This window comes from Sciurus vulgaris, assembly GCF_902686455.1.
Source record: "Sciurus vulgaris genome assembly, chromosome: 2".
NCBI lineage: Eukaryota > Metazoa > Chordata > Mammalia > Rodentia > Sciuridae > Sciurus > Sciurus vulgaris.
In genome coordinates, this window is record NC_136462.1 from 98616821 (window position 1) to 98643854 (window position 27034).

Below are 27034 nucleotides of genomic sequence, written 5' to 3' on the forward strand. Positions count from 1 at the left end.
CACTTTAACTGGTGTACAGTTTTATCTTTTATAATCTTCATATAACCAATTTTAGAGCCACTACCTATTTGAGTGCCATCCAAAATGGGAAGAACATGATTTTTGGCATCTGAACTAATCATAGCAAGCTACCTATGAGCATAGCTTTTTTTTTTTTTTTAACTATAGGGTCCAGAATAAAGGAAAAATGTACAAGTTCCAAACCTAGAGATGGGACATTTAAATGTACTAGAGGACTGCTGGCCTGCTGGACTGTAAGCTTCTGATCAAGTACAGTCCTGAACTGTACTGCAAAGTGGAACAACACAGGCTTCACTGAAAACAAGGGGACCTAGGTTTGTCCTCTTAAAACTCTGGGACCAGGAGCCAGGGCTCCCTTATATATAAATATCATGCCTGACTCAGAATTGATGCTTTTAAATACAAGCTGCCTGACCTCTTCACTACTAATGGCTCCTCCACTGTTTTCCTGTAATTAAATTCAAATCTTCAGCATCCTGAAAAGAAAAATCTATAAGGTTGGTGCATTTAGGCTCCAGAACATGCCCTGGTTAATCAGTGTTTTAGTGGTCAATTAAATCACACAGGGTATGCTTTGTTTCAGGGACAAGTACAATTTATTTCTAAATAATATTTCATATCACAAGTTGAACCACAGAAGACAGAAGCCATCTGTCAGTATGCAATCCTCAATCCTTTCTGTCTGATGAGCTGCTGAAACCTTCTGGATCATGCTGGTGTAAACTCTCCATTTATATTCCACTGTGGGCTACGATCCCCTGGGAGAACCTGATCAAAATTATGGAGTTGCTCCCAAGAAAAACGCACATACACATAGGCACACAAACTCTGCACACAATTTGAAAGGGTTCAAAGATTCCCTGAATCACACACATCCTTAGACTTGGGTTGAAGACCCTGTCTACACCATGGCCTGCAGAGGGCAGCAGGGCAGCTGGAGCCCACATTGAGAGTTGCATTCAGGAAAGCTGGGGACACTGTAGAACTTGATTAGCTTCTTGAAAGCACTTTTCTTCAGTAGCATCATCTCTTCTGGAAACCTGGAGAAGATTCTGACCCGAGAGGAGCCCCCATTCTTCACGGAGCCATCAGCAGGCAGTGGCTTCTGAGCACTCACAGGCACACTGTTACAACTGAGGGATCGCACTGTCTTCTTCTTATTCTGCACAGACAAGTAACTGAACAGGAAGGAGGACAGCTTGTGCTTGGTGGCATCTGGGGCCTCTTCTAAAAAGCAGTCATCAAGCGGGTCCAGCAAGGTTTCTATGTGGCAGCTGTCTTCCCTTCTCACAGGACTGGCTCCCACGCACTGAGGCTGCTTGATGATCTTCCTGACCTGGGCTGGGTCATTTCCTGCCTCATTGACAGACTGAAGGGACATTCCATTGGCCAAGGCTCTGGAGCCACTGGTCTGAGGGATGAGGTTCCTGACCAGGCGGCTTGGTTGAGAAGTACAGTGCTGACTCAGGATGAGAGTAGCAGCATCTCGAATGAGGTTCCAGTCTCTCAGGATGTCATCCCTGGTGGTAAACTGGGATGTCACAGTGAAACGGATGATCAACTTGTCCTGAATAGTGGCTGGGATGAGGAAGAGTTGGCCAGCTTTGGCTATTTCCTTCAACACGCTTTCTGTGAGACAATTAGGACCCTGTATAAAGGATAAAGAAAAGTCTACATCACACCCCCTGTAATCATCCTCAGAAGTCCAACATTTACACGTCCAAGAGAGTCAACAACTCCAGAACACTGAGTAACATCACTGGAAGATGGCATTACCTTTAGACGAAAAACCACCAGGCCAAGGTGCCTCTTGGCAGGAATTTCAAAGAAAGGATCATTTCTGACCAGAGATTCAAAATATTTAGCCATTTCTGTACCCTGGAATAGTGAATGTAGAGAAAATGAGATTAATAACCAGGCGTAAACTTTCACATCACAAAATGGTTTAAATCAGTGACACCTTTGAACCATGAAGACCTAAGTGGCTTCTGCCTGCCTCTCTTCTCCATGTGATTTTGCTCATACTGCAACCTGGAAAATCCCCGCTGGTTCCCTCTGTCCTGTCACATCAGACCCACAGCCACATAAAAATAAATACATAAAAAGATATTGTGTCCATTTAAAACTAAAAAAATATTTTTAAAGAAGTATAAAATTACAAACATACAAGCAGTCATAGTTATTGCCTCAACCTCTTCATTTTGTTTTGTGCTTGTTGAAAGAAAGAGGAATTCCCTAGAGGAAAAGTGGAGAGGGAATGATTCACCTAGTGACAAGAAAGAGTGTCTTGGGATTAACTCTGCTGCTTTTATCAGTGGCTCTGTCTTTCACATAGGCTTTTTTTTTTTTTTTTTTTTTTTTTTTTGTGGTGCCGGGGATTGAACCCAGGGCCTTGTTCATGAGAGGGAAGCACTCTACCAACTGAGCTATAATCCCCAGCCCTCATATAGGCTCTTGAAGAACTTCAGCTGCTAACCAAAGTTCCTTAAGTCCCACCCCTTCGGCGAAGAATATGAAGGAGGGACCATGCCTTTCTCCCTTACCTCTGTGTCCCTTTCCTAGCACAATAATTTTATAGTTATTGAATTGAATTGAAATAAATTGTACCAAATATGCCTTCAACAAACAGCTGTTAACACAAACCAGAGAGGCATGTTACAGATTTCGTGGGTCTGTCTGTCCAGGCCAGGAGAACTGCTTCAGGCATAACCAAAACAGCAATTAAAATTTTCAGCTAGCTACAACCCCAGGGTAAGTCCAAAAAAGATAAGATCCTACCTTGGCCATCCACACTGCCCTTTGATTTACTTTCTTTTTGTCTGCAAACCAGACTCTCAAGCCATCACTACTCAGTGCTCAATGACAGCAAAAGCAATGGTGACACACTCAGCAGAGAAGACAGACACCAGAGAACCCTGAAGCTGATGTGCTCAATGCTCCTCCAGTTAACAAAGAGTGGGCCACCGTGAATAATCAAATCTCAGGAGCCCATCTATAGGCCCAGACACCTGAGCCAGACGCCGTTGGCCCCCTGGGTATGTCAGTCAAGCAGAGCCAAGCCTTCCTCCCCATGAGAAAATACAGCAAGATGGATTCAGCCCCACAATGTGCATGCTACATACGTGTCTGACATGTGCTTGAAGATTCTTCACCCCGAAGGACCGAATCACAAACCAGAGTTTAATAGAGCGAAACCGCCGGCTCAAGGGGATCTGCCAGTGCTAGAATTAAAAGAACACAATGCTCACAGTATAGAGACAAGGGTGCCTTCCCCTTGGGCACTCTTGGGCATTATGTGTTACCTGCCCAGCCCTCAGGGATGGACACTGTCACCATGACTCCTGAAGCTGTTGCTAAGGAGCAAGCCAAAACAAGTTACCCAAAGAGTGCTCCACTGATAAAGGTGGCCAATAATTCCTTGACCAGCTGCAGGATAAGTGGAAACCCAGTCCACAACCTCAAGCTAATGAGAAGAGCACTTTTCTTTTAATGCTGTTTTAAATATCTCTTTCCAGTTCAGAAACTCAAGATAGAAGAGACACATTTTTTTTTCCTGTTAAAGAACCTGTTTCATGAATAAAGTGTTCTATTTCTGTTCCATCTAAATGGATAACAATTACAAGTATGGTAGTTAAGAGCTCAGACACTGGAGTCCCGCAGACCTGGGTGTCTCCTCCAGTGTAGCCACTGTCGAACTGTGTGAGCCTGGGCAGGACCACTTCACTACTCATCCGTGGAACAGAATGAACAACAGCTTCCAGGGAGATGGTACAAGGAACACAGAAGGCAAGAGCTCAGCCCAAGTTTTCAGTGAGGGTTGTTATTAGATGATAAACTATGTGAGTTGCCAATCACAGTAGTATTTCTTTCTAGAATCAAGATGTTCTTATTTAATCTCACTGCCCTATCCTGACTGGTGAGATTCCTGTGGTCTCAGGGGCGTCACTCAAGCATTCAGATTTCAAATCGGCATCCAAATTTCTATTTCTGTTAGATTAAAATTGACCCTTTGTTCTGATGATGGAATTCGATAGGGCTTAAAGTTCAAAGTTGGGGTTACCATAGGTCTGACATCTTCCAAACCAATTTTAAACCAATACATCAGATCTGAAAACAGAGTAAAGGTTTTGGAAAGTGTTTAGTTATTCTAATGTGTAATAATGTGTAATAATCTATACCTCCACTGTCAGGATGCTTCCACCACAATTTTTATTTGCTAAAAATCAATATTTGTCCCATCAAATATTTATCTGCCTATCTGTGGAATTGCCAAATCCTCACGAATGTCCTCATCTTCGATCTTTACCCCAGTTTCCTGGGTCGGGCACAGTGGGGACATTACTCCTGTGCCAATGGGTAATGTATTAAACTTTGATTTCCAAACCAAGTATTGAGCTTGAAGACTTCCATTAGCCAGCAGAGGGCATCAAAGCTTGGGAACCAGACAAAATTCCTGTAGCAGAGAATGTGTCTACTCCACCTCTTATCCAGTGGATGGATGCTCAAGGAGAATAAACAAAGAATGCTAAGAGTTGTCTCTAAAAGCATTCTGGTTTCCAGAGGGTTATGGCCAATAGACCACTTTACTTCACCAGCAAATTAACAGGGACAGGCAGAGAGGATTTTAATTTTGACTTCTTCATAATCATATTTATTCCCAGTTGTTCTTTTTTTGCCATTCTTCCAAAACCAATTTCATACTGGCTCAGAAGGGTGGCCCTACCCCAAAATTTCTGTCAGCTCAAGGCATCAGAAGTTGTGACCTTCCCCCGCCTCCTCTGTGTCCTTTCAAGGATTGGTCAGCCTCCCCTGCCAAGAGCAAGGTGATGCCCATCCATTGGTGCTCACTGTGCTATTGGAGGGAAAGGAAATGAAGAGGAGGGGAGCTTTGCTGATGTCAGAGGGACTAGCCCTGATTTTAGGTGATTCTAAGGACTGAGTAATGCACCTCTATTTCTGGCTCATCTCAGAGCAGGGATGAACTTCTATTTAAAACCACAGGCACTTGCCTACAAAAGAGCGTGGTGCCTAGATCAGAGCAGTTGTGAGACCCCCAGGATCACAACAAAGACAGCAGCTTCAGTGTTCTCAGATTTTCTTCACAGTCTTAAAAATTAAATCTACAGGATTCTAGATGAAGGAAGAATAAACATAAAGTAATGCTTTGTGGATATAGAAGAAAAAATAATAAGGTGACCATGGACCATCACAGGAAAATTTAATTTAGATTTTTCTAAGCTATCTGGAAAAGAAAGAGTACCATAAAAATCTTCATACTGAAGGGAATAAACCATAGGAAGATCTCGAGATGATCTGATAAATGAACAAAAAAGCTAACATCAAATTCTAAATGGACAGGGCAAAGATAACGTTCTTAAGCTATGATGGCCCTAATAAACTTTTAGGAGATTTTTTTGGGTATTGTTTAATGCTCAGAAACAAAGCTTAACCACAAAAATAACTGCTGTGGAATTTTTAAATTTTTTAGATAGAATTTTTCTGAAAACCCACCAAAAAGGCCAGGGGAGATGCCCTATCTTTATTCACCTCTAGAGGGTCTTCTCCCACCATTGCAAGTTTACTGCGCTATTCACAGATCTCAAGGAAGCATGAACTAGTCTAGAAGAGAATAACTGTGTAATCAAGTGATGATGGAGCTCATGTGTGGAGCTGACGCCACATAAGATAGTAAGTGGAGAAGTCACAATTCAAACACAGGTAATTTGGCTTTAGCACCTACATGCTTGACCACTTTGATGTTGTCAATCTCTGCAGCTCCAAAGAGCTTTTAGGAGTATTACTCCTACCATTTATTGAGCATTTGCCACACAGGCATTGTGCTAAGTGCTCTACATGTATGTTGCCACTTAAGCCACACAATACCCCTATGACAGAGGTGCCACTATTGCCATGTCATAGACGAGGAAGTCAGAGCTCAGAGAGGTCCAAAAAGTTTCCTGAAAGGCCCTTGCTGTTATGGAATTCCAAACTAAGATAATTGCATTCTGCTTCCCATTAGCTATGTAATATATAACATATTTTTTTTTTACATCCCTGAATGTGAGTTTGGGAAAGTCAAGATGCAGGCAGTTGGGAATGCCAGGAATTCCTGGAGACATCCAGAACCTCACAAAAGGCACCTGTTGTCTCATCACACCACAGAACTTCCCACAGTGCCCGTTAGAAACAATGACTGAACGCAATGTAAAGAAGGACCCTCTTTCCCACCCAGGGAAATGCTCCATCCTTCCCTGCTACTAGGTAGTAAGCACAAAACTATTATTCATGATAGAGAAGAAAGAATTGACCCACCTGTAGTAGGGGGACTATTTCTAGGGGGAAAAAGGCCACAAATATTCAGGAAATGTGCATTCTGCCTCAAAATTTGCTCTCATTTTCTAGGGTTTTTAGTAGTTTTATGGGTTACATTCTATTTACTGATGCACAGTTTGAAATCAAAGGCACACAGTGTCAGTTTTATGGGAAAAGTTCACAATGTTCTGCCTTCTGAAGGGAGACAACATCAGGGGTCAGAGGCAGCCAGTTCCCACCTCAGAGGCCACAAGCTGCCCTCTCTCTCCTGGCCACTCACCATGAAGTCGGTGGCAGCACCAGAGTTGGCATGCCTGAGATAGATGGGGTTCACGCTGAAGGTCTGCTGCAGTTTGTACTTGTCCTTGACCCTGTGGGTTTCCAAATGGGTATAAGTGGTGGAATTCTCTCCAAAGGAAGCAAGGCTCTCCCATGTGCTCAGAGGTTGGCTGACACACTCACCAGAACCCAGTACAGTCAAAGTGCACCATCATCCACTTGGAAGGATTGAAGGTGAAAGAGTCGGCGTACTCAATGCCCTTCAGAAACCCCCGGAACTCAGGGCACAGGAAGGCAGTGCCCGCATAAGCAGCATCGATGTGAAGCCACAGCCCCTCACCAGCACCTGAGGAAGTAAATGCCACCTGCTGGAGGGGAGGCATGAAGTAGGGAGTCAAAAGACATCTCTCGCTTAGCTCAGCTGGATGGTGGGCTGCAAAGTGAATAGCTGGGAAAGGATGGTGTGCTTTGCTAAATGAGCCATCAAAGTGCGTGCAGATGGGAAGATGGGGTGTCAGTGTGAGGAAGAGGGGCTGAAAGAGGTACCACTACCTCTTAATGGAAAAGTCTACTGAAACCTCACCCTGAACTTTTTCTCTCACTGGGCAGAGCACCCACACCCCCTTGGTTTTAATCTAGAATATGCTAGAACAGCCAATTTCCCATTAGCCCAGAAAGCAATGTTAATGCATCTAATACAATGGCTAGAGAGATGGCTTCTTTTCTTACTGGGTTTCTCTCTTGTGGATTAAACAATTATTATTTGAGTTTCTTCTCTGCCTTTATCTCTCACATTGTTTTCTCTACCTTACCTTTTTCCTTTTTGGAAGCAAAATAGAAAATATTTTACTGTGCCTCATTCACCCTGTGTTTTAGATACAGCCTGCTTTAAGTCACCTTTGACATACAAGTGAGAGGATGAAAAAACCTGAGACTCTCAGTTATAGTTTGGAACTTGAATGTCCCCCAAAGGCCCATGTGTTTAAAAGCTTGATCCACAGGGTGGCCCTCTTGGGGGATGGTGAGACCTTTAAGAGGGGGGGCCTAGTGGGACCATGCCCTTGACAAGGATTGTGGGACCTGATCTCTCACTCTCTCCCTTCCTGGCTTGTCATGAGGCAAGTGGTTTTTCTCCACTATGTGCTCCACCTGATATGCTGCTTTGCCACAGGCTCAAAGGTGACAGAGCCAACAAATCATGGACTGGAACCTTCAAAATTGTGAGCCAAAATAAATCTATTTTCTTCATAAGTGAATTACCTCGGATTTTGGTTATAGTGATGAAATGCTGACTAACACACTTTCCTGCTATTGTCTCCCAGGAGAGGATGCACTATAGGGCAGCTCTAAGCCTTGTCTCACCACTAGGAAAAGTCAAGTGACCTGGGCTGCCTGGGAGAATCACCTTTGGTAATCCTTTTCATGTCTCCAAATTGACCAAAGAGGCAGGAAGAACAATTCCATAGAGCTGGTTGCAGGAAATATTTCTTACTCTAGGAAATATTTTTTAAAGTATTCCTTGTCTGCTTCACAAGATGGGGCATATACTTACAGACGGGGCCCAGCTCTGACAGGCAGTCAAATGCACAAACCCCAGTGGTCCCCAGAGTTGCACAGACCTGAAAAGAAATAAAAGCCAGTTAGCAGGTAAGAGTGGGATCACATGACACATTGGGTCTGAACAAAAATTTCACCACAGACATTATCTACCATATGCATCCTATCAGAACATGGGTATCTCACATTGTGTTTTAGCATGAACTAATTAAGAAATATATTTTACATAGTAATCTAGTCCATATATACATGTGTATTTGAAATAAAATTTCAAAAACAGTACATACTCTGGCTGTATGAACACACTTGGATGTTTTCTATTTATTTTTAATGCTAGTCACAGCAAATTTCATTTCATCACACACCAATTAATAGAACCTCATACCTTATAAAACAGTGTATTTGAAGACCCTTCTGCTTTGGTTTGCAGCATGTCACTTACCTGAATTCTGCCCAAATTCCTTGCTCACATCCATGTTCTACCATTCTAATCTTAAGGACACATTCTGACTTACAAAGACAGGCACCAAGCCCTGCTGCTTGTCTTCCTCAATGGCTTTCTGAAGAACTTCCCCTCGGAGTGAGAAGTCATCATCCACAGGTAGAAACTTCATCTTCACAAGGGAAATCAAACCAGCCTTCTCCACTGAGGAGTGCGCCTAGAAGGACCATGGAAACGTGTTAGTAAAGAGTCATCCTAGAATGAACACTCCCAAAAGTGCAGAAGCATGGAGACCAAGAGAATCAAGTACAAGCAGTTGAAGTTTCCCCTCGAGATCCAGAGGGCATCTCTGGGCCTGCGCTGCCCCGAAGCCCAGTGTGCTCATGTCTAGAAGAAAACCACTTACAGACTAAGGCCGCAGAGGCCAACCACCGTCCTGAGGTTGTCCTGTGTCAGGTAACTTACCTGGTCAGAGGCGTAGGCAATGAGACGGGCATTCAGAGAGGATTCGTCAGCATCAGGCTCAGATGTTTTCATTTCCAGGATTTTGTTCTTCCTTGCAGCCAGCAGGGCGATCAAGGTGGATTCGCTAACCGTGCTCTGTAATGGAAGGATTACCAATGGCAGCCCCTTTCTTTGTCCCCTTGCTAAATTTCCCAGATTTAATAATTTCCTCTGTGTATGTGTTTAATAGCTATTAGTAAGGAAGTACACAAGTCCTCCCTAAGGGACCCTTCTTCCCTCCAACCCCTATTCAGCATTCTGAAAGCAAGTTTGTATCTAATACCAATATCTCCATTAGAGAGACCAAAACAGAGAATGTTCCAGAAACCAGAAAGAGAATGCTCAAGTTTGCTCCTTGTGTAAAACTTATTTTTACATAAGGTCTGGGGTTACACTCAATAGTACAGCCAAAGCTTAGCATGTGCAAGGCCCTGGGTTTGATCCCCAGAATGAAAAGAATAGAAAAGAAAGGAAAAGAATAAAAAATAGAAAACTCTCAAAGTATTAGGTATGGAAATGGAGGTTGATTCTGTAGGGATATCCCAGAGAGAGGGTCCTAGCTTATGTGAGAGTTTGGCAACTTTGACCCTGGTTTTGTGGTTAATGGCTCTTGTGACCTTGGGCTAATATTGTCCCTCTGGAAGACTCTTTTATTCATCTGTAAAATGAAAAGCATCCTTTTAATTGCCCTCTGGGTTGGGAAGGATCGGACAGGATTCCTCTGGGCATGATTGTAGGAATACCAAGGGCCATGTCAGCAGCTTCTCAAGAGTCTGTGATTCCTTATCATTCGTTCACATAGTCTGTTGTCTTTGCTTCTTGAAATCTTCAGGTGACCAATAGCTGAGAGAATCCTGCTAAAGAGCTTGTCAGACACTGTCATGGTAGGGAGTCAGGGTGGACCAGAACCCACAAGAGATTCAGTGACTGAAAATTACTCCATAACAAGGAAGCCAGCATAATACTAATACCACCTTCCTCTCTGCAATTCATATCATACTACATATAAGGACAGTGATGCTCAGATGGGTTATGGGAATATCTCAAGTTCACATGGCTAGTGCACACAGGAGAAAGCATGGTTTGAATTTGTACAAGCCTGAGTTTGAATCCTCATTTTTCTGTTTACCAACTGTGTGACCTATTTGATCTCTCTGAGCTGCAGAGCTCTTATCCCAAAGATTGGAGATGACACTGTTCACCTACAGGGTTCTTGAGATGATTAGATGTAAGATCATGTAAGTAGACATTGTTCATATTCTCCCAGATATAATATATAAAGTTGTAAGTATTCGCTAACATCCCAGAAGATCCACAACCTGCAGCAGTTTTTATTTCTTGTTAGGGTCTGAGTTTAATCTTGCTGCAAGGTAGGAGTGAGAGAAGAGGTCACTTAGCCAGCAAATGGAGCCAGTGAACTTGCCAGTTCTCTCATCTCAGAGTGGTATGATTATTTGTATTTAATAGGAGAATTCATTTAATCACCACATCCACTCTTTAGGAAAATATTATTATCTTTAAATTATAAAACCAGGAAAATTACACATTACAATAGAATTTGAGAATTTGGGAATTCTCAAAGGCCTCAGGACCAAGATCTCATGAATGTCAAGCAAAAGCACCTAGCCATGGGCATGGTGCACGGGAGGCAACCAGAAAGCTCCACTCTAAGGAAAAAAACAAATATTTGAAGAACCATCATTTGATACATATCCAAAAACAGAATCCAAGGACGAGGTTCCTCACTTCCTGCTGTTAATTTCCCTACCGGAGATGTCCCTGACCTGGGGTGGAGGTGGGGCTCTCCTTGCCTTCTCTCTTCCTCTCTTACCACGAGGTGTAAAATGGGACAACAGAGAGGAATTGTCCGATTATAAACTAAGATTTGAATTAGGGAATAATGGAAATGTGATAATATGTGTTGTCTTTTTACTCTATTTCAAAGAAAAGAGAGAGAAAGACTGGTGAAGGTGGTAGCAGCAGTAAATGAAGAGGAAGGTGAGGTGGCCTTAGCAGCGGCCGGGGTACACATAGAAGCTACCTTAATGGTGCTGCGAGTGAACATGTTGTCAATCATGAGAGTGACGACGGTGGTTAGGGTAGCATGGGGAAACTTTGTGGAGAACAGGAAAATTGCTGGGGAAGGGCTGACTTTTCTTTGACTACTTAGCCCCTATGCTAGGTAGAGATTATCAATACACCACCTGCAAGACGCCTCCGCCCTGGCTGCCAGGGTGGTGATGCAGGAAGTGCTCAGGAAGTCCCAGCATTTTCGCCAGCCAGTCCATGATGTTCATCTCCAGCTCTGTGCATGCAGGGCTGGAAGCCTGAAAAAGCGAAAGGCATTTCATCTGCACAAGCTCAGGGCACTGAGAGGCCCCCACGAGCCCCAGAAACACTTGTGTCTGCCTACCCTGGCCCTTGCCTGCCCTGACAGTATCAATGGGAGCCTCTCCATAGGAGTCAGTGTCAGTTCCTGTACCTGCCCTCCTCCCACCCTCTGCCAAACCAAAGGGGAAAGAATGTGGGACTTTGGATTCATTTTGCCCTCAATGGTGGATTCTCCAAGGCTCTATGAAGAAAGGCCTAGAAAATATTAGTTTGGATTTGGTTCCTTAAGTCTCTGAGAAACACTCCAAAGCCGAAGGAGAAGTGTTCTAAGAAAGTATAGTACTCGTTCCTGGAAAAGATAGTGATACCTCGTACCTTACGGGTTTAAAATATAGAGTTTCCTAGAGGCTTTGGGTACAATATAAAGCTAAGTAGTGACAGGTGCAGTGGTGCACACTTGTAATCTTGACCACTCAGGAGGCTGAGGAAGGAGGGTCTCAAGTTTGAGGCCAGCCTCAGCCACTTAGCAAGGGTTTGAGCAACTTAATGAGATTCTGTCTCAAAATAAAAATTAAAAAGGGACGGGATATAGCTCAGTGGTAGGGTGCCCCTGGATTCAATCATCAATACCAAAGGAAATAAATTAAATTAAATTAAAATACAGTTGAGTAGTGCTCAAGAAATTAAGGGAAGTCTGAGGACATATCTCGAACTCCTTGGAGACACCAGCTTGGGGGAAGTTGTGACCCAACTGGCATCAAAGTGCTTAAAGGTCACAAACTGTAACAAAAACCAGATCTCAGCTGAAATCTCATCTCTGTCTCTATAAACTAAGTGATCCTGGGGAGATAAGTTATTTAAGCCTCAATTTCCTCATCTACAAAATGGGACCAGTACTTGTGATTCTGTGGGATTGAAGGATTAGATGAGACCATTTATATAAAGATTAAATCATGTTTTTACTTGACACTCCATTTTTAATATTTTTCTTGGACTCCTGTTCAGAGGCCTGTATAAAATGTCTGCCCAAGGACACTATCCCCACTAGATCCCCAGTTGCCAGTAGTTACAGTCATTGCTACTTACCCAGGTGAATCCTAAGCAGTTGATGGCATCAGCCAGCATGTCTCCCAGCAGGGATGGCCAAGAGGTAAGAGCTGGGTAGTAGGCATGCATGTGGGGACTCTGCCAATGTACCACCTAGAGGCAGAGCACACACACAGGTGGCAATGGGAGGCATTTCTAGGAGGATTTCTTCCTTCAGAGACCCTCCCCAGAAAAGGGAAAAAATCTAGAGATGGGAGGACACTTTTAAGATAGGTGACACAACTCAATGAAAATAAGACATGTTCATCAGTGTTCTTTAAGCACCCACGTATCTCATATTCTAAGCTAGTCCATCAGTGGAGTCTTCGAGCATACTAGAAAGGAGTATGCAAAGTAAAACCGGCTATATTACTAAGGTTGTGGGATTCTGGGTAGTGTTCACATTGCTCTCCAATGCTTAGCCCCCTTCTTACTCCTGCCCAGTAATACAAAGAAACTCTAAAAGAGCAAATTGCTTGTCCCATCTAATTTCCTGAAAAAAAAAAAAAAAAAAAAAAATGTTTAATGGAGCACTGATCTCTCTGGGCAGGCACTTCCTGCAGTGCATCAGTGTGAGTAGATTCAAGACTATCCTTATCTTCACAAGAGGGAAGTCAGGAGAAGAGAGGACAGGGAAGCGGAGCCAGCCGAAGGGTACAAAAGGCTAACCTCCAGGCTAACTCCTCCGCCCACAGTTGAAAATGGATGTAAGAAGGAGCTGGCCGGATGTGGAGGACCCCCCCAACACACCCAGTGGTTCATCTGCCTTGTTAATTATCTAATCTCTCTTCATCTCACTGCTCTGCAAGCATGCTCAGTTTGTCTCTGCATTTGTGTCTTTGAGCAAGGCTGTTTCCCCTGATGGGAAAGCGCTTCCCATGAAGACATGGCCCTGAGAGACCTGCCATCAGAAAGCTATTCTTAAATTCCTCCACAAGCCCTTCCCAAGCTCCCACAGCTGCCTTTGAGCCCTTCCTCAAGCCCATGGACCTCTAAAATTCTAGATGATTCCCCTGCCAAGAATTTATTAGATAACATCCTGGAACATCTTTCTGTTATTTAGTGTGAATTTTTATAATCCTCCAAGAGTAAAGACTATGTCCTTGACAGTGTGCATAGTAGAAGGATAAGATAAAGGTGCAAGGACATAGTTTCTGGTTCTACTGCTGCCACTACCCAGCTCCTTGTTGATTTACTGTGAACTAATGAATTTAGGCTCCAAGGTCCTGTGTTTAACCCCCCCAAAATACCTCTTCTGAGATCCATTTTTAACTTTTTTCTTAAAGGTGGTCTCAATATTTGTGCACACTTCAGTCCCCATACAACCAGGATCTTCTCTTGTATCTCCTTTAACCTTAGTTTCTCATTATAAAATAAATCATAGGATTGTGATATGAATGGGTATGGACAAGAAATTTGTAAAATCTGAAGCATTAATATTAATAGTAAACTAATCACATGATGAATGACATATCCTGACTTGACTCTTAATATCACATCTCTTCCTTTGATTTCCACCAAGCAGAAGCCATGGTAGGTAATAACATTATTTTTCATATGCCTTGCTCTAACATATTTAATTCTGACAGCACCTCTGTGAGGTAGATTCTACCAACATCCCTGTTTTTCAGGCGAGAATCGAGGCTAGCAGAGAAAGACAGCATCCCTGTGATCACATGCACCCCTTCGGGACAGATGACAGCACCAAGACAGAAACCCCAAGTTGCCTGGTTCCAGAGCCCAAACACTTAAGCAGCATGGTGTCCTGCTTCTGCCATGTGCCGTTCTCCCCTCCTCTCTCTAAAAGTAAATGAGGGGGGCTGGGGAGATAGCTTAGTCGGTAGAGTGCTTGCCTTGCATGCACAAGGCCCTGGGTTCGATCCCCAGCACTGCAAAAAAGGGGAAAAAAAAAGTAAATGAGGATTTTCTAACCAGGGCTGGAATTAAAATGAAAAGGAAGTTTTTCTTCTCTTAATATTTAGGAGGTGACAGGAAGGAAAAAAGGAATTCATTTTCAATGAAGTGATGACCAAAATGAGCAAGCTAAAGGTCAACTGCTCTCAGGCTAATTCTCAGAGGTTGGTGTAGCCTGTGTGATGAGATCAAAGATTGGACCCTCATTATCACTGTGCTTAGTAACAGTATTTTGGAAACCTCAGAGAAGGGCTCCCTCCTCCTGGCCCTATCAAGAGGTAATTTATCTGTCCTTATAAGATAAATAAGAAGATAAACCAGAAGAGTCCTAATCAAAGAGACAGATCTCCCTGTTCAGAAATGAGCCTTCTTGACCACACCTCCCCACAACTGCAGGAATTCCTTTCCATCAAATGAATCAGCTCCTTTCTGTCTCTGCGGACGGTTGCTTTCACTCTCCCTCAGATTACAGTTAGTGCCTCAGCAGATTACATTTTACGAAATGGAATCTGTGAGATAATCTTATCGGGGAGCTGGCCTTTATGGTAAAGCTTTACTGATATTGACATTTTCAAAAGTTGCTTGTGAAACAGACAATAGTAAAAGAGAGGTGAGTATTTGTTATTGTAAAAATTTGCTCTCATTTTCTGAGTTTGAAAATTTTCTCATTCCTGCCTCCAAGCACATTGCTGGAATCTCCAGGCAACTCTTTAGGGATGATGGAGGTAATCCTCAAGTCGGTGTTGGGAAGAGCTTCTACACACACACAGAGATCAGGACACAATGCCTCAAGCACGGAGCGTGAGGCAAAAGCCTAGGTGTTAGGGGAATTGTTGGAGTGTAGTACTGGGGCCAGGTTCAGCCTCTTCATGCTCAGTTACTCAACCAAAGAGGTATAATAGTATGGGATAAAGAGCAGAGTCTTTGGAGTAAAACTGGTCTAGTGTGAACTCCTGCATCTGTTCAATACTAATTCTGTGACTTTGGGCAAGACAGTTAACTCCTGAGAGCCTCTATTTCCTCATCTGTCAAATGGGGTCACTGTGAGGATTAAACTAGCTGGCGCACAGCATAGCTGGTACAGTGCAAGGGCACCTGGGGCAAGCGCTTCACCCTGGTGGCCAGGGATGCAGTGGCGGCAGCAGCTCTAGCCCAGAACATCAGCCAACTCTCACCTCTTTCCTGGCCCCACCAGAAACATTCCAGGCCTCACCCTCCATCACTGAGTATCAATGATTCATGGAAATCTCATTCACCAGCAGCTCAGTCACCAGAACTCCTTGGTAAGAAGACAGTACCCACCTTGCAGTGGAAAGAGAGGGATGACAGGACCCCTCCTGGGTCTCCATCCTGACAACTAGGTTGCCTTCAGTGGGTTATGTTCCCTACTTTCTTCCTTCATGTCAGCATGGTCTCAGATACTGGGTAGCAGAGTCCCTGACTCTACCTGTCAGGGCCCGGGGACTGTTTCCAGCCTTCTTTCTCCTGCTTGCTGTCTATAGTTCTCATTTCCCCTCAAATCCAATTTTCATTTCTCAGACTATTCTATTAAATGGCTATTCTCTAGTTAGAATATGCCCTGAGATGCAGTTATTATTGTCCCCAGTTCCCCATTCAGCACTGCAGGCCAGTCCTGATGTCAGAAACCTACCCCAGTCAAAGTCCTGGCCCTCTACATGCCCAGAAGATGCAGGTGGATGTTGGTGGAAGTAGCTGAAGGATGCATTCTCATCCGAGGCTGATTGAAGGCAGCCTTTCTTCAGGTCACCACCCACCACTGTGTGCCCCCAAAATCCAGAGTTACCCTTGTAGTCACTATATCTCACCCCTGGCATGATGATTCGCTCAATGTCCCCAAAAATGCTGTCCCAGCTGTCAGGTTCCTCAGGTGCGCTCTCAGGCAGCTGGGCTCGCAGGTAGCCAGGCTGCACATCTGGGGTCACCCGCCTCTCCCGCACAGTGCTCAGGTACTGGAAGATGTAATCCACCATCTCTCTCCCTAGAAGAGAGTAGAGAAACCAGGGTCATGTCCCCTGACTGGGCCTGGCCAATTCATGCCCATTCCTCTTGGGTTGGGATCAAGAGAATTTGGTAAAGAAGGAGATGGAGTCATGTACCAGGGAGGGATCGGATCCCAGGCATGACCTTATCTTCAGAATTCAAAAAAATATATTAAAAATAAAAGAATGAGGAAGTGAATGACTGATGGAGGTGAAGTGTGAATGACCAAATGAAAAAGAGGAGAAACCTCCAACGTACAAAACTCCAGCGCCAAAGTAAAACATTTTCTCTCCCCCATCATTTATCTATGTCTCTCCTGCCTTTGTTTTCTTCTCAGAAACAGAACAGCTATTGAATCTTTACTTTATAGGTTCAGTAGGCTCAGTCGCTCTTAGTATCAAAAAATTGTCATATAAAAACTGGGCACTGTGGTGCACACCTGTAATCCCAGTGGCTTGGGAGCCTGAGACAGGAGAATTGCAAATTCAAAGTCAGCTTCGGCACCTTAGCAAGGCCCTAAGCAACTCAGTGAGACCCAGTCTCTAAATAAAATATTAAAAAGGGCTGGGGATGTGGCTCAGGGGTTAAGAGCCCCTTGGGTTCAATTCTTGGTACCAAAAAATAAATAAAAATAAAAATAACTTGTTATATACACACACATATATACACAGAGTGTATCTCTCTTTCTGTGTTGTGTGTGTTGAGTGTGTTTCTGATTCTCTCAGTATCCATAACTCTTCCTTAATACAACCTTTTACCCCTTCAGAAAAAGATTTTTTTTAAAAAAATGGAGGAGACAGTACCCCATTTCTTCCCTCTGCATCAGCCCATGAAAAGTTCTTACAAAGAGAACCAGCCCCAAAAAACACTGAGGAATCAAAGAGATTTCAGCATTTTTCTCTCTGCTCTCCTCCAACCCTCTCATAGCCCAGAAGCTCTGCATACTTCTATAGTGCCCCACCAGAGGTCAAGAGCTGTGGACCTACCTTCCCCTTGTCAGGCACAGTATAAATGAACTTGGTTCCAATCACAGGATAAAGTCCACAGGAACCTCGTCTGAGCTAAATACTCCTTGACAAAGCAATCAAATAAGCTAATGCACTCTGAAGTGTGAAGGTTGATGGATACTTACTGAATTATCTCCCAGAGGAAGAGGGATAGGGAAAGCTGGATTTTAATATAGGACCACAGTGTATAGCATAGGAAATCGAGGCAATGCAACCCAATAGTAGAGATGAGATTATAAAAAAATTACAGTGATAAAGATACTCAAAATTCTCTTAAAAGCAATTACCCACTTCCCATCTAAGGAAAGGCATGACCAAACATGATAATCATTTGGTTTTGCTCTCCACATGAGGCTTGATACATGGTGGTCTCATACTAAATACTTAACAAATGAAGGACTAAATGCAAAAACACTGTACATAGATTCACATATAGAGAAATTAATGTTAAGAGAGAAGATTTTACAGTGACCACAGAATACTGAAATATCAGGGAACTGCAGCCCTGTGTCCAAATGACTTTCGGAAAATAAATAACCCCTTTTTTTCCACTTTGGTAGATCAGTAACCCAAATCCTCTGTTTTGTGGGAAAGTTGAAAGGAGAAAAAAAAAAAAAAAAAAAAAAAAGACATGGGTAATACAGATATCTATGAGAGTGGGTAGATGCGAGGGAGAATGAGAAACAGGGTGGAAGAAGTTTTCAACTCTGATCTCATGTTCCTTTTCAGGGAAATAGTTGCTGAAACCAAGTCTCAGAAAAGCAATGCTAATGCTCTAGTCAAATGACACCACAAAACCTAGGGCCACTCATCAGCAGCTGTTCCTACAGGAGTGGCAATGGGGAAAAGGACCAGGGATACCCATGGCTCACCTCTCTCTCTGTACTCCTCAGGCTCCATCATCGTCAGACTCCGGCTCCTTCTCACAGGTGAACACTCAGGAGATGGGTGGCAACGTGAAGCGATGAAGCAACCCAGCTTCCTGCTTGCTGGTCCTGCACACTCCCTGGCAGCCAGAGCAGGAGCCTTATTTAAAGGGTTCTCCTCTCTTCCTCCTTAGCTCCGCCCCCCAAAGACCTTTCCTCTAAGCTTAATTAATTTCACCCCTTCTTTTGGATAAAAGGCACTTCTCAGTTAAACAGGGCACTTAACAACTGAAGCCTGCAGGCAGCCTCTAGGTTGATGTTGAAAAAGAGCCCTCAGTTTCTTCTGGCCCTGGATTCAGACAAAAGAGCCCCAGCCTCAGCACAAAGCTCCCAGCTCAGTAGCCCAGAACAAGGCCCAGGGTATGCAGAATAAGTAGCATGAATGACAAGCATCATTCCTGCCCCTGCTTCCTTATCCGCAGCAGGGAGGAAGGAACAAGCCCTCATGGGGAAACTCCCCTGCTGGCCACTGTGCTCAGGAACAGGTTTTTTTTTTTTTTTTTTTTTTTTTTTTTTTTTTTTAACTACACAATACTTGTTATAGAGAGAAGAGGAAATACAGAGGTACACAAAAAATAATAGAAATTAAAACATGCCCCAGAATCAGTCACTTTAGGAATTTAAAGAGTCGAAGGGGGTGTGTAAAGGGGCACGGAGGGAGGGGAGACACCACTTGGTTTCTGAGTGAAAATGAATCAAACTCTTGAATTGCCTAATACAGCAGACTCCATTTGTTTCCAATCATCTTTTTTGTACTTTATTAGTACAAGTGCACAATTTCTCTAGGCTTCCCACAATGCCTCTTATAATCTTGCTTCTACCTCTCTGTTGGTCTCCTCCATTCGGTCATTAAATGTTGGCATGTTCAGGGTGTTGAAGCATATTTATTCCTGTGACCTTATCCATTTTCTTTTTCTTTTTACAGACTGCATTTTGATTCATTGTATATAAATGGGGTACAGTTTTTCATTTCTATGGCTGTACACAATGTAGATTCACACCATTTGTGTAACCATACATGTACATAGGGTAATGAGTCTGTCTCAGTCCACTGTCTTTCCTTTCCCCACCCCTCCCACCCCATTTCCCTCTACACAATACAAAGTTACCTTATCCATTTTCATAGCTTTAAATGCTACATATCCAAGATACATGAGGGGTTAAACCCCATGTTAAATTTATAGCATCACACCCTTCCTGACTTGAGCTCCAATATTTTATCCCCAACTATGTTGCATGGTTCTCAGGGATCTCAATAACATGTTGCAAAACTATTATTAGTCTTTACCCCAAACTTACTTCCCTCCTTCAAATATTTCCCATTTCAATTCATCCATCTCCCCATCTGCGGGAAGCCATCTATGACTAGAAAATAAAATTAGGCTTCATTGAGTCATCAGACATGGAAATCTGGCTTTTAGGAACTGGCAGTCATGAGAGATTGTTTCAGATGGCCTGAAGTATGTGATTTCTGTGCAGAGTAGCTCATCGCCAAAACTTGAATGTTCTAGATGTGTCATATGACCTACTAGAGCAAAATGGCTTCCTTAATTCCACCCCATCCTGTTTCTCACTTAAGAAGCTCCTTGATCTGTATCGTTATAAATAAACCAAGTGCAGGCTCCATTTCTTTTTAGAGGCCAGATCTTGGCATGGCCCAATCCGTCACACCCCCTTAGATTTAAAAAGATAATTGGATCCCGTGTTTATTTAATAATTTTCTTAGTGATTAATCAATAGCTGGCAACTTCCTCCAACAGAAACCCTTTCCCTCACCCATGCTGGACGTGGCAGAACACCCTACACCCATCCAAATGTTTAAGGCATAATCCTGGACTCTTCCTTCCCTTCACCCGTCCCACGCTTGTTAATCCAATCTGTTCAGATCTAGTTCTTCTAAAATAAATCTCTTATCTATCAAGTTCTCTCTACCTCCATGGCTGCAACCTTCTTCTAGTCCAAATCACCATTGCCATTCGCTTAGGATAATGTAGTAAATGTCTAATTGGCCTTTCCACATCCATTCCTGGCCTCCTTCAGTCTATTCTCTACATAATACAGTGATCTTTATAAAAACTCACATGATTATGACATTCTATGCCTTTAATATCTAAAAAAACTAAGGAAATTCAGTAAGGTGATGTGGCACAAAATGGAGGTTTATTTGTGCAATAATAATTAATTGGAAGATAGCATCTTTAAAAGATTCTAATTACAACAGTAAGGGGGGAAAGCTATTTAAAAAATAATAATAAATGTGCATTGCTTACATAAAGAAAACCTTAAAAGGATGTTCAAGATCACTAACCACTAGGGAGATGCAAATTTAAACCATAATGAGATTACTATCACTCATTTGTTAGAATAAGTAAAATTAAAATGATATTATCAAATGCTGACAAAGATGTGGAGAAACTGGATCTCCTCTACATTGTTGGTAAGAATGTAGAATGGTATAGCCACTCTGGAAAGCTGTCAGTTTCTTAGACTAAACACATACGTATTATACAAATTAGCAATTATATTAGGATTCTTTAGTGGAACAGAACCAATAGAAAACACAAATGTATAAACACTTATGTATATGTCAATATATAAGAGGGGATTTATTAGATTGTCTTATATGATCAGAAACTGGACAATCCCATAATGGCCATCTATAAACTGGAGAACCAGAGAAATCAGTAACTGCTCAGCCCAAGAAGCTAGAGCCTCAGAACAAGAAGGACCAGTAGTGTAGCCCCAGTCAAGGGTTGAAGATCAGGAAGCTCCCTCAAAAGTTGCTTCTGTGAGTCCATATTGAAAAACTGAACATGATGGAATCAGATGTCCACAGGCAACAGCTACAAATAACCTGCTCAAGAAGAGTCAAGCTTGTACACGCTGTTGGGCTCGCTCCCTCCTCTTCTGCTTTTGCCCCATCTGGGCCCCCAGCCTACTAGACAGTGCTGTCCACACTCAGAGCAGGTCTCCCCACTTAGTTTGCTATCCTACTTGTTCATCATCTCTGAGAACACCTTCACAGATGCACACAGAAGTGTGCTTTACTAATTTAGGACTATCTCAAACCAATCAGGTTGACAATCAAGGTTAACCATCACAACATCGTTGGGCATGCATCCCAGAGAAATTAAAACATGTTCATGCAAAAACTTCTACATAAATGTTCACAGCAGTCCATATTTGTCAAACTCCAAATTGGAAATAACCCATGTTTCAATGGGTGAATGATTAAACTGAGGTTCATCATATTATAGAATACTAACCAGAAATAAAAATGGAAAAAAAAATTATTGTGATATGCAACAACTTAGATGGATCTCAAGTTATTTTCTGAGTGAAAAAAATCTCAAAGATTCCATTTATGTAACATTCTCAAAATACTGTTATTATTGTAGAATTATAAAACCATAGAATGAATTTAGTGCTTGCTAATTTAAGACTACTAAGAATAGAGTACTGAGAATAGAGTGGGATGGGTGAAATCTATACTTCATGGTATAGCATAAGGGAATTTTTTTGGTGATAGAAGAGTTGGGTATCTCAATTGTTATGGTATAGAACAAAATCACTTAGAATTATACAGGAGTACTCAAGTGTGTCTGGTTTGGGCTGCTATCACAAAATACCATAGATTGGGTGGCTTAAAACAACATTTATTTCTCACACTTTGGGAGGCTGGGAAGTTCAAGATCAAAATGCTTGCTGCATTGGTGGTGGGGGTAGAGAGATTGGATGGAGAACGAGAGTGCTGTGGACTCTTCCTCTTTCTAGAAGACTACTAATCCCATCATAGAGACTCTACCCTCATGACCTCATCTAATCCTGATTACCTCCATAAGGCCCTAGCTCCTAATATCATAACACTGGAGGACAGGTTTCCAACGTATGAATTTTGGGAGGAAACAAATATTCAGTTCATAACACAGCCCACTTTAAAACTGGTAAACTCTGTATTAGGCCTAATTAACAATACTATACACATGTTGACTTCTTGGTTTTGAAATTGCACTATAATCACGGAAGATGTTTTCATTGGGAGAATGTGGTATAACATGCAATATTATTAGTTTTTGTCCCGAGTACCTGTTGTAGGGGAGCAAAATGACTCCCCTCTACCCTTCTAGGTTCTTTGGCTGGCCTACAGATTAAATTAAGACAGCTTGACAAAAGAAAAAACATATTTAATTCCATGTACCTAGATATCCCACACACAAAAAAAATAAGACTCAGAGAGAGAGAGAGAGAGACTCAAGTAGTCAATTGATTAAAGCTTACACAGCATCCTAAGCTACAGAAAAGATTAGGGGCTTGGGACTTGGTGGTGAGGGGAAGAATTGCATGGTGAATAAAAGTTGTCTGGATTAGCCTTCTTCCTGATATAGATACCTTTACTAGTGAAGAATTCCTTTATAGATGTAAATTTCTTTTATAAAAGGACAGCTTTAGGGTTAGAGAGAAGTTCAGTGGTAGAATGCTTTGCCTAATCTGTGCAGGGCCCTGGGGTCCATCTCCAGAACAGCAGAAAGTCAAATATTAGATAAACAAACAGTTTTTCAGAGCTACTCATGTGTCTGCAGTTTCTCAGAACAGCCAGCTCAAAATACACCAAAGAAGTATAGCTTTGACTTGGAGCATTATTGTCTCCCACAGTTACATTTTGGGGTAGTATGTCCTAAGTCCCAACACTGTCACAGAACACCTAAAATCCCTGGAGTTTCCTGAGTGACAGGAGTGTCCTTTATTTGTAATGAGCCCCTTTGAATCAGACCTTAGTTTATGCTAATGAGATGACTTGGAGTATAGTCCATACAGGCCTCAGAAAGGGGCTGGTCACTAGAAAGAACAAGTGATCAGAGGGTTGAAACTTTCAGCTGTAACTTCTGACCTCTGGGTAGGCCAGCAGGGCTGGAGATCAATCTCTATAAAAACTCTTCAACAATAAGATCCAATGATCTTTGGGTTTCTGAACACATGGAGGGATTGGGAATGTGGAGTTCCCAGAGAAGGCATGGAAATGACAGGTCCCCCTCCCATACTTTGTTCTGGGCATCTCTTCATCTGTCTGTTAAACTGTACCCTTCATTATATCCTTTACAGTAAGACAATAAACATGTTTCTCTGAGTTCCGTAAGCCTTCTTAGCAAATTACCGAAACCCCAGAACAGGGGCCATAGTCTGAAGTACAGGTGACAACCTACTGCTTGAAATTGGTGTCTAATCTGGAGGCAGCCTTATGGGATCAAGCCCTCCACCTGTGGGATCTGACTCTGTCTCCAGGTAGCTAGCATCAGAACAGAATTGAATGATAGGCTGCCTGGACAGTGTCCACTGGAGATTGCTATTGTGTACGGAAAAATCCACACACATCTGGTCACAAAGCATTCTGTGTTGAGTGTGTGAGAGAAACAATAATTTGTTTTCTCCTTTACAGAGCAGCTGGACCAGTGATTCACAACTCTGTACTATTTTTATAGCTTCTTGTTAATTTATAATTATTTTGAAGAAAAAACTTTTATATTGTTACTGAAAACTACCATCTCAGATATACTAGAACAACTATAATAAAAAAGAAATATTACAAATGTCAGTGAGAATAGAAAAATTGGAACTCTCATAGATTACTGATAGGGATGTAAAATGGTGCAGCCATTTGGGAAAACTGAAAAATCTGAAAGTTCCTCAAAAGTCTCAACATAGATTTTCATGAACCAACAATTCTACTCCATGGCATACATCCAAGGGAAATGGTACTGTGTCCACACAAAAACTTATACATGAATGTTCCCAGCAGCATTATTCATAATAGATAGCCAAAAGTGAAAACAAGTCAAATGTCCATCAACAGATGAATGGATAAGTAAAATGTGTTATATCCAACAACAGAATATTATTTCACAATGGAAAGTAATGAAGTACTGATATATGCTAAAACATGGATGAGCTTGAAAATGTTACTTTAAGTGAAGGAAACTTGTCACAAAGTACTATATATTATATGATCCCACTTCTGGGAAATATCCAGAAGAGTCAAAATTATAGAGACAAAAAAGCAGATTAGTAGTTTCCAGGGGCTAGGGGTAGGTGAGGAGTTGGAGGTTGATGTCTAAGGAAAGCAAGTTGTTTTCTTTTCTGGGGATGGACGTGAAATGTATGTGAAAATGTTCTAAAATTGTTCATGGTGATGTTTGCATAGTTCTGTGAATATACTCATGACCATTGAATTGTACACTGTAGAAGAATTTTATGGTGTAGGAATTATACCTCAATAAAGCTGGTGAAAGAAAAAAAAAAAAAAAAAGAATGCCACAGGAATAAAAAGTCTTCAGTGAAAAATGCCCTTGCCAGACGCAGCGATATGTGTCTTAATAGTCCCAGCTACTCTAGAGGTTGAGGTAGGAGGATGGTGTAAGCCCAGGAGTTCAGAGCCAGCCTGAGCAACATAGTGAGACACTGTCTCAAAAAAAAAAAAAAAAAAAAAAAAAATCAATGCAGGGACTGGGGTTGTAGCTCAGTGGTGGAGCATTTGCCTAGCAAGTGTGAGGCACTGGATTCAATCTTCAGAATCACATAAAAATAAATAAAATAAAGATATTGAGTCCATCTACAACAATATATATTTAAAAAAAAAAAAACAACAATGCACTTGGATAAATTCCAAAATAGCCAAAGATTTAAATGTAAAAAGTAAAAGCATAAAATTACATAATGCCATCACCACCATCAAGGGTAGTAGAAATTCATGGGTATATGAATATGTCCACACTCATCAAGTTGCATGCAATAATTATGAGCAATTCTTAGATATTGATTATACCTCAACCTAGCTCTTAAAAAAAAAAAGATGAAAATTAAAAGAAGAAAATGTAGGTGCTTTTCTCAACAACCTCAGAGTGAAGAATACATTTACAACTATAGCTCAAAAGCCAGAAACCATGCCAGAACCATGGCGCACACCTGTAATCCCAGCAGCTCAGAGGCTAAGACAGGAGGATCATGAGTTCAGAGTCAGCCTTAGCAACTTAGCAAGGTCCTTGAGCTACTCAGCAAGACCCTGTCTCTACATAAGACATACAAAGGACTGGGGATGTTGATCAGTGGTTAAATATCCATGGGTTTGATCCCTGATACCAAAAAAAAAAAAAAAAAATCCCCAAAACAAAAATCCCAGAAACCAGAGATTTAATCACATTTTTAAAAACCCATAAAGACATTTAGAAGATAAATGAAAAACTGAGAAAAAATACTTGCAACTCATAGCAAAAAGGGCTAATCTCTCTAACATATGAAGAATTACAAATTAAGAAGAAAAAGAAAAAAAGACCAGCATTCTAATGAAAACTGGACAAAGGATAATAAGAGAAATAGCAAAAAGAGAAACATAAAACTCATAATTGAGGAAATCAATTTGAAGCGACACTGAATAACCATTTTTTACTTACCAGAATAGCAAAAACCCCAGTTTGATAATACCTCCCATGAGCAAGGCTGTGGGATGATGGGGGCTGTCAGTGGTGGTGGAAAAGCATTTGAAAAATATTTCTCATGCACATGTTTTTTGATCCAGCCATTTTCATTTCACACACATGAAATGACCAGTGTGCAAGGCAGTTCTTTGCAGCTCCATGTGCAATAATCAAAAGATTGGAAACCACCCCAAAATCCATTGCTAGGAAAGTAATTATACTGTGCTACACCTACACAATGCAACTCTGCAAAAAACAAAATAGTTCCAAGATGTATTAACCAATAAAAGCAAGGTGCACAACACTCTATACTATGTATCGTTTGTGAAAAAAAGGAGAAAAATTAGAATACTGTATTCACTTTTATGTTCAAAAAGAAACACTAAGAGTGTGAAATGAGAGCAACTTCTGAACCCACCAAGTCCTGCAAACAACCACATGCCTGCACCCAGCACCTGCGTCCACTTCTTGTTGTCTCTACCATGCCTATGCAGGATGGGGATGTTAAAGGAGATGAGGCCAAAGTAAAGGGCAAATCAGTGATCTACAAGGTCATCTGCTAAACCTGCTCCTTTTAGGCTCTGACACTTGCAAAGAAGGGAGGAAGGGTACCCAACCAGAAAAAGGACAAAATCGGTATTAGCAAGGTTGTGAATAGCCCTACAAAAAACGGAGAAGCCAAACAGACCAGGCTCAGAAAGCTGAAATGCCAAGGGAAGTATGTGCATTTTTCAGAGTCATGTACTTCTGGTGTCTGTAGAGTCTAAAATACTATTTTTTTATCCAATTTTATAAAAATGCAGATGTTTACTCTTGGTTTTAAAAAAACCTATGTTGCCAACACACAGAATACTCTTGTTGTTTTGGGTAAGAGGAATATGTCACTAACAAGAGTATCTTCACTTGAACTGCTGTTGGGAAAACCCTTTTGTGCTGTAGATTTGAGAGACTTCCTCTTGGCTCCCAGGAGGGACTCCCTGACATTGACACACCAGGCCTCCTTGGTACAAACACCTTATGTTGTGGGAAGACTAGAGGTCATTTTTATGTCCCCCTCTGCCTTTCTGCCTTGAGTGGAGACATAACTGGCTTAAACAACTGTTGAAACTTGACCTGCTCCCATACTGTTCCCTAGTAGTACATCAGGCCATCTGGACTTGCCAGCAACAGCACTGAGACAGCATCTCT

General features: G+C 42.0%; 1 protein-coding gene across 2 annotated transcripts; it reads right to left on the reverse strand.

Moving 5' to 3' along the window:
• Positions 1 to 600: 600 nt before the first annotated feature.
• On the reverse strand, positions 601 to 18785 carry HDC (histidine decarboxylase). Of its 2 annotated transcripts, XM_079128082.1 has the most exons (12): positions 18327 to 18785; positions 16273 to 16445; positions 12533 to 12646; positions 11320 to 11442; positions 9077 to 9211; positions 8685 to 8828; positions 8165 to 8231; positions 6796 to 6958; positions 6614 to 6704; positions 3144 to 3242; positions 1798 to 1899; positions 601 to 1669 (listed from the first exon to the last, which is right to left on the reverse strand). In XM_079128082.1, exons 1-12 carry the CDS (start codon positions 18355 to 18357, stop codon positions 923 to 925), a joined length of 1989 nt encoding a protein of 662 aa, XP_078984208.1. In that variant the 5' UTR covers positions 18358 to 18785; the 3' UTR covers positions 601 to 922. The 2 variants fall into 2 exon arrangements, with proteins under 2 accessions (XP_078984208.1, XP_078984209.1); XM_079128083.1 differs by lacking the exon at positions 3144 to 3242.
• Positions 18786 to 27034: the final 8249 nt, after the last annotated feature.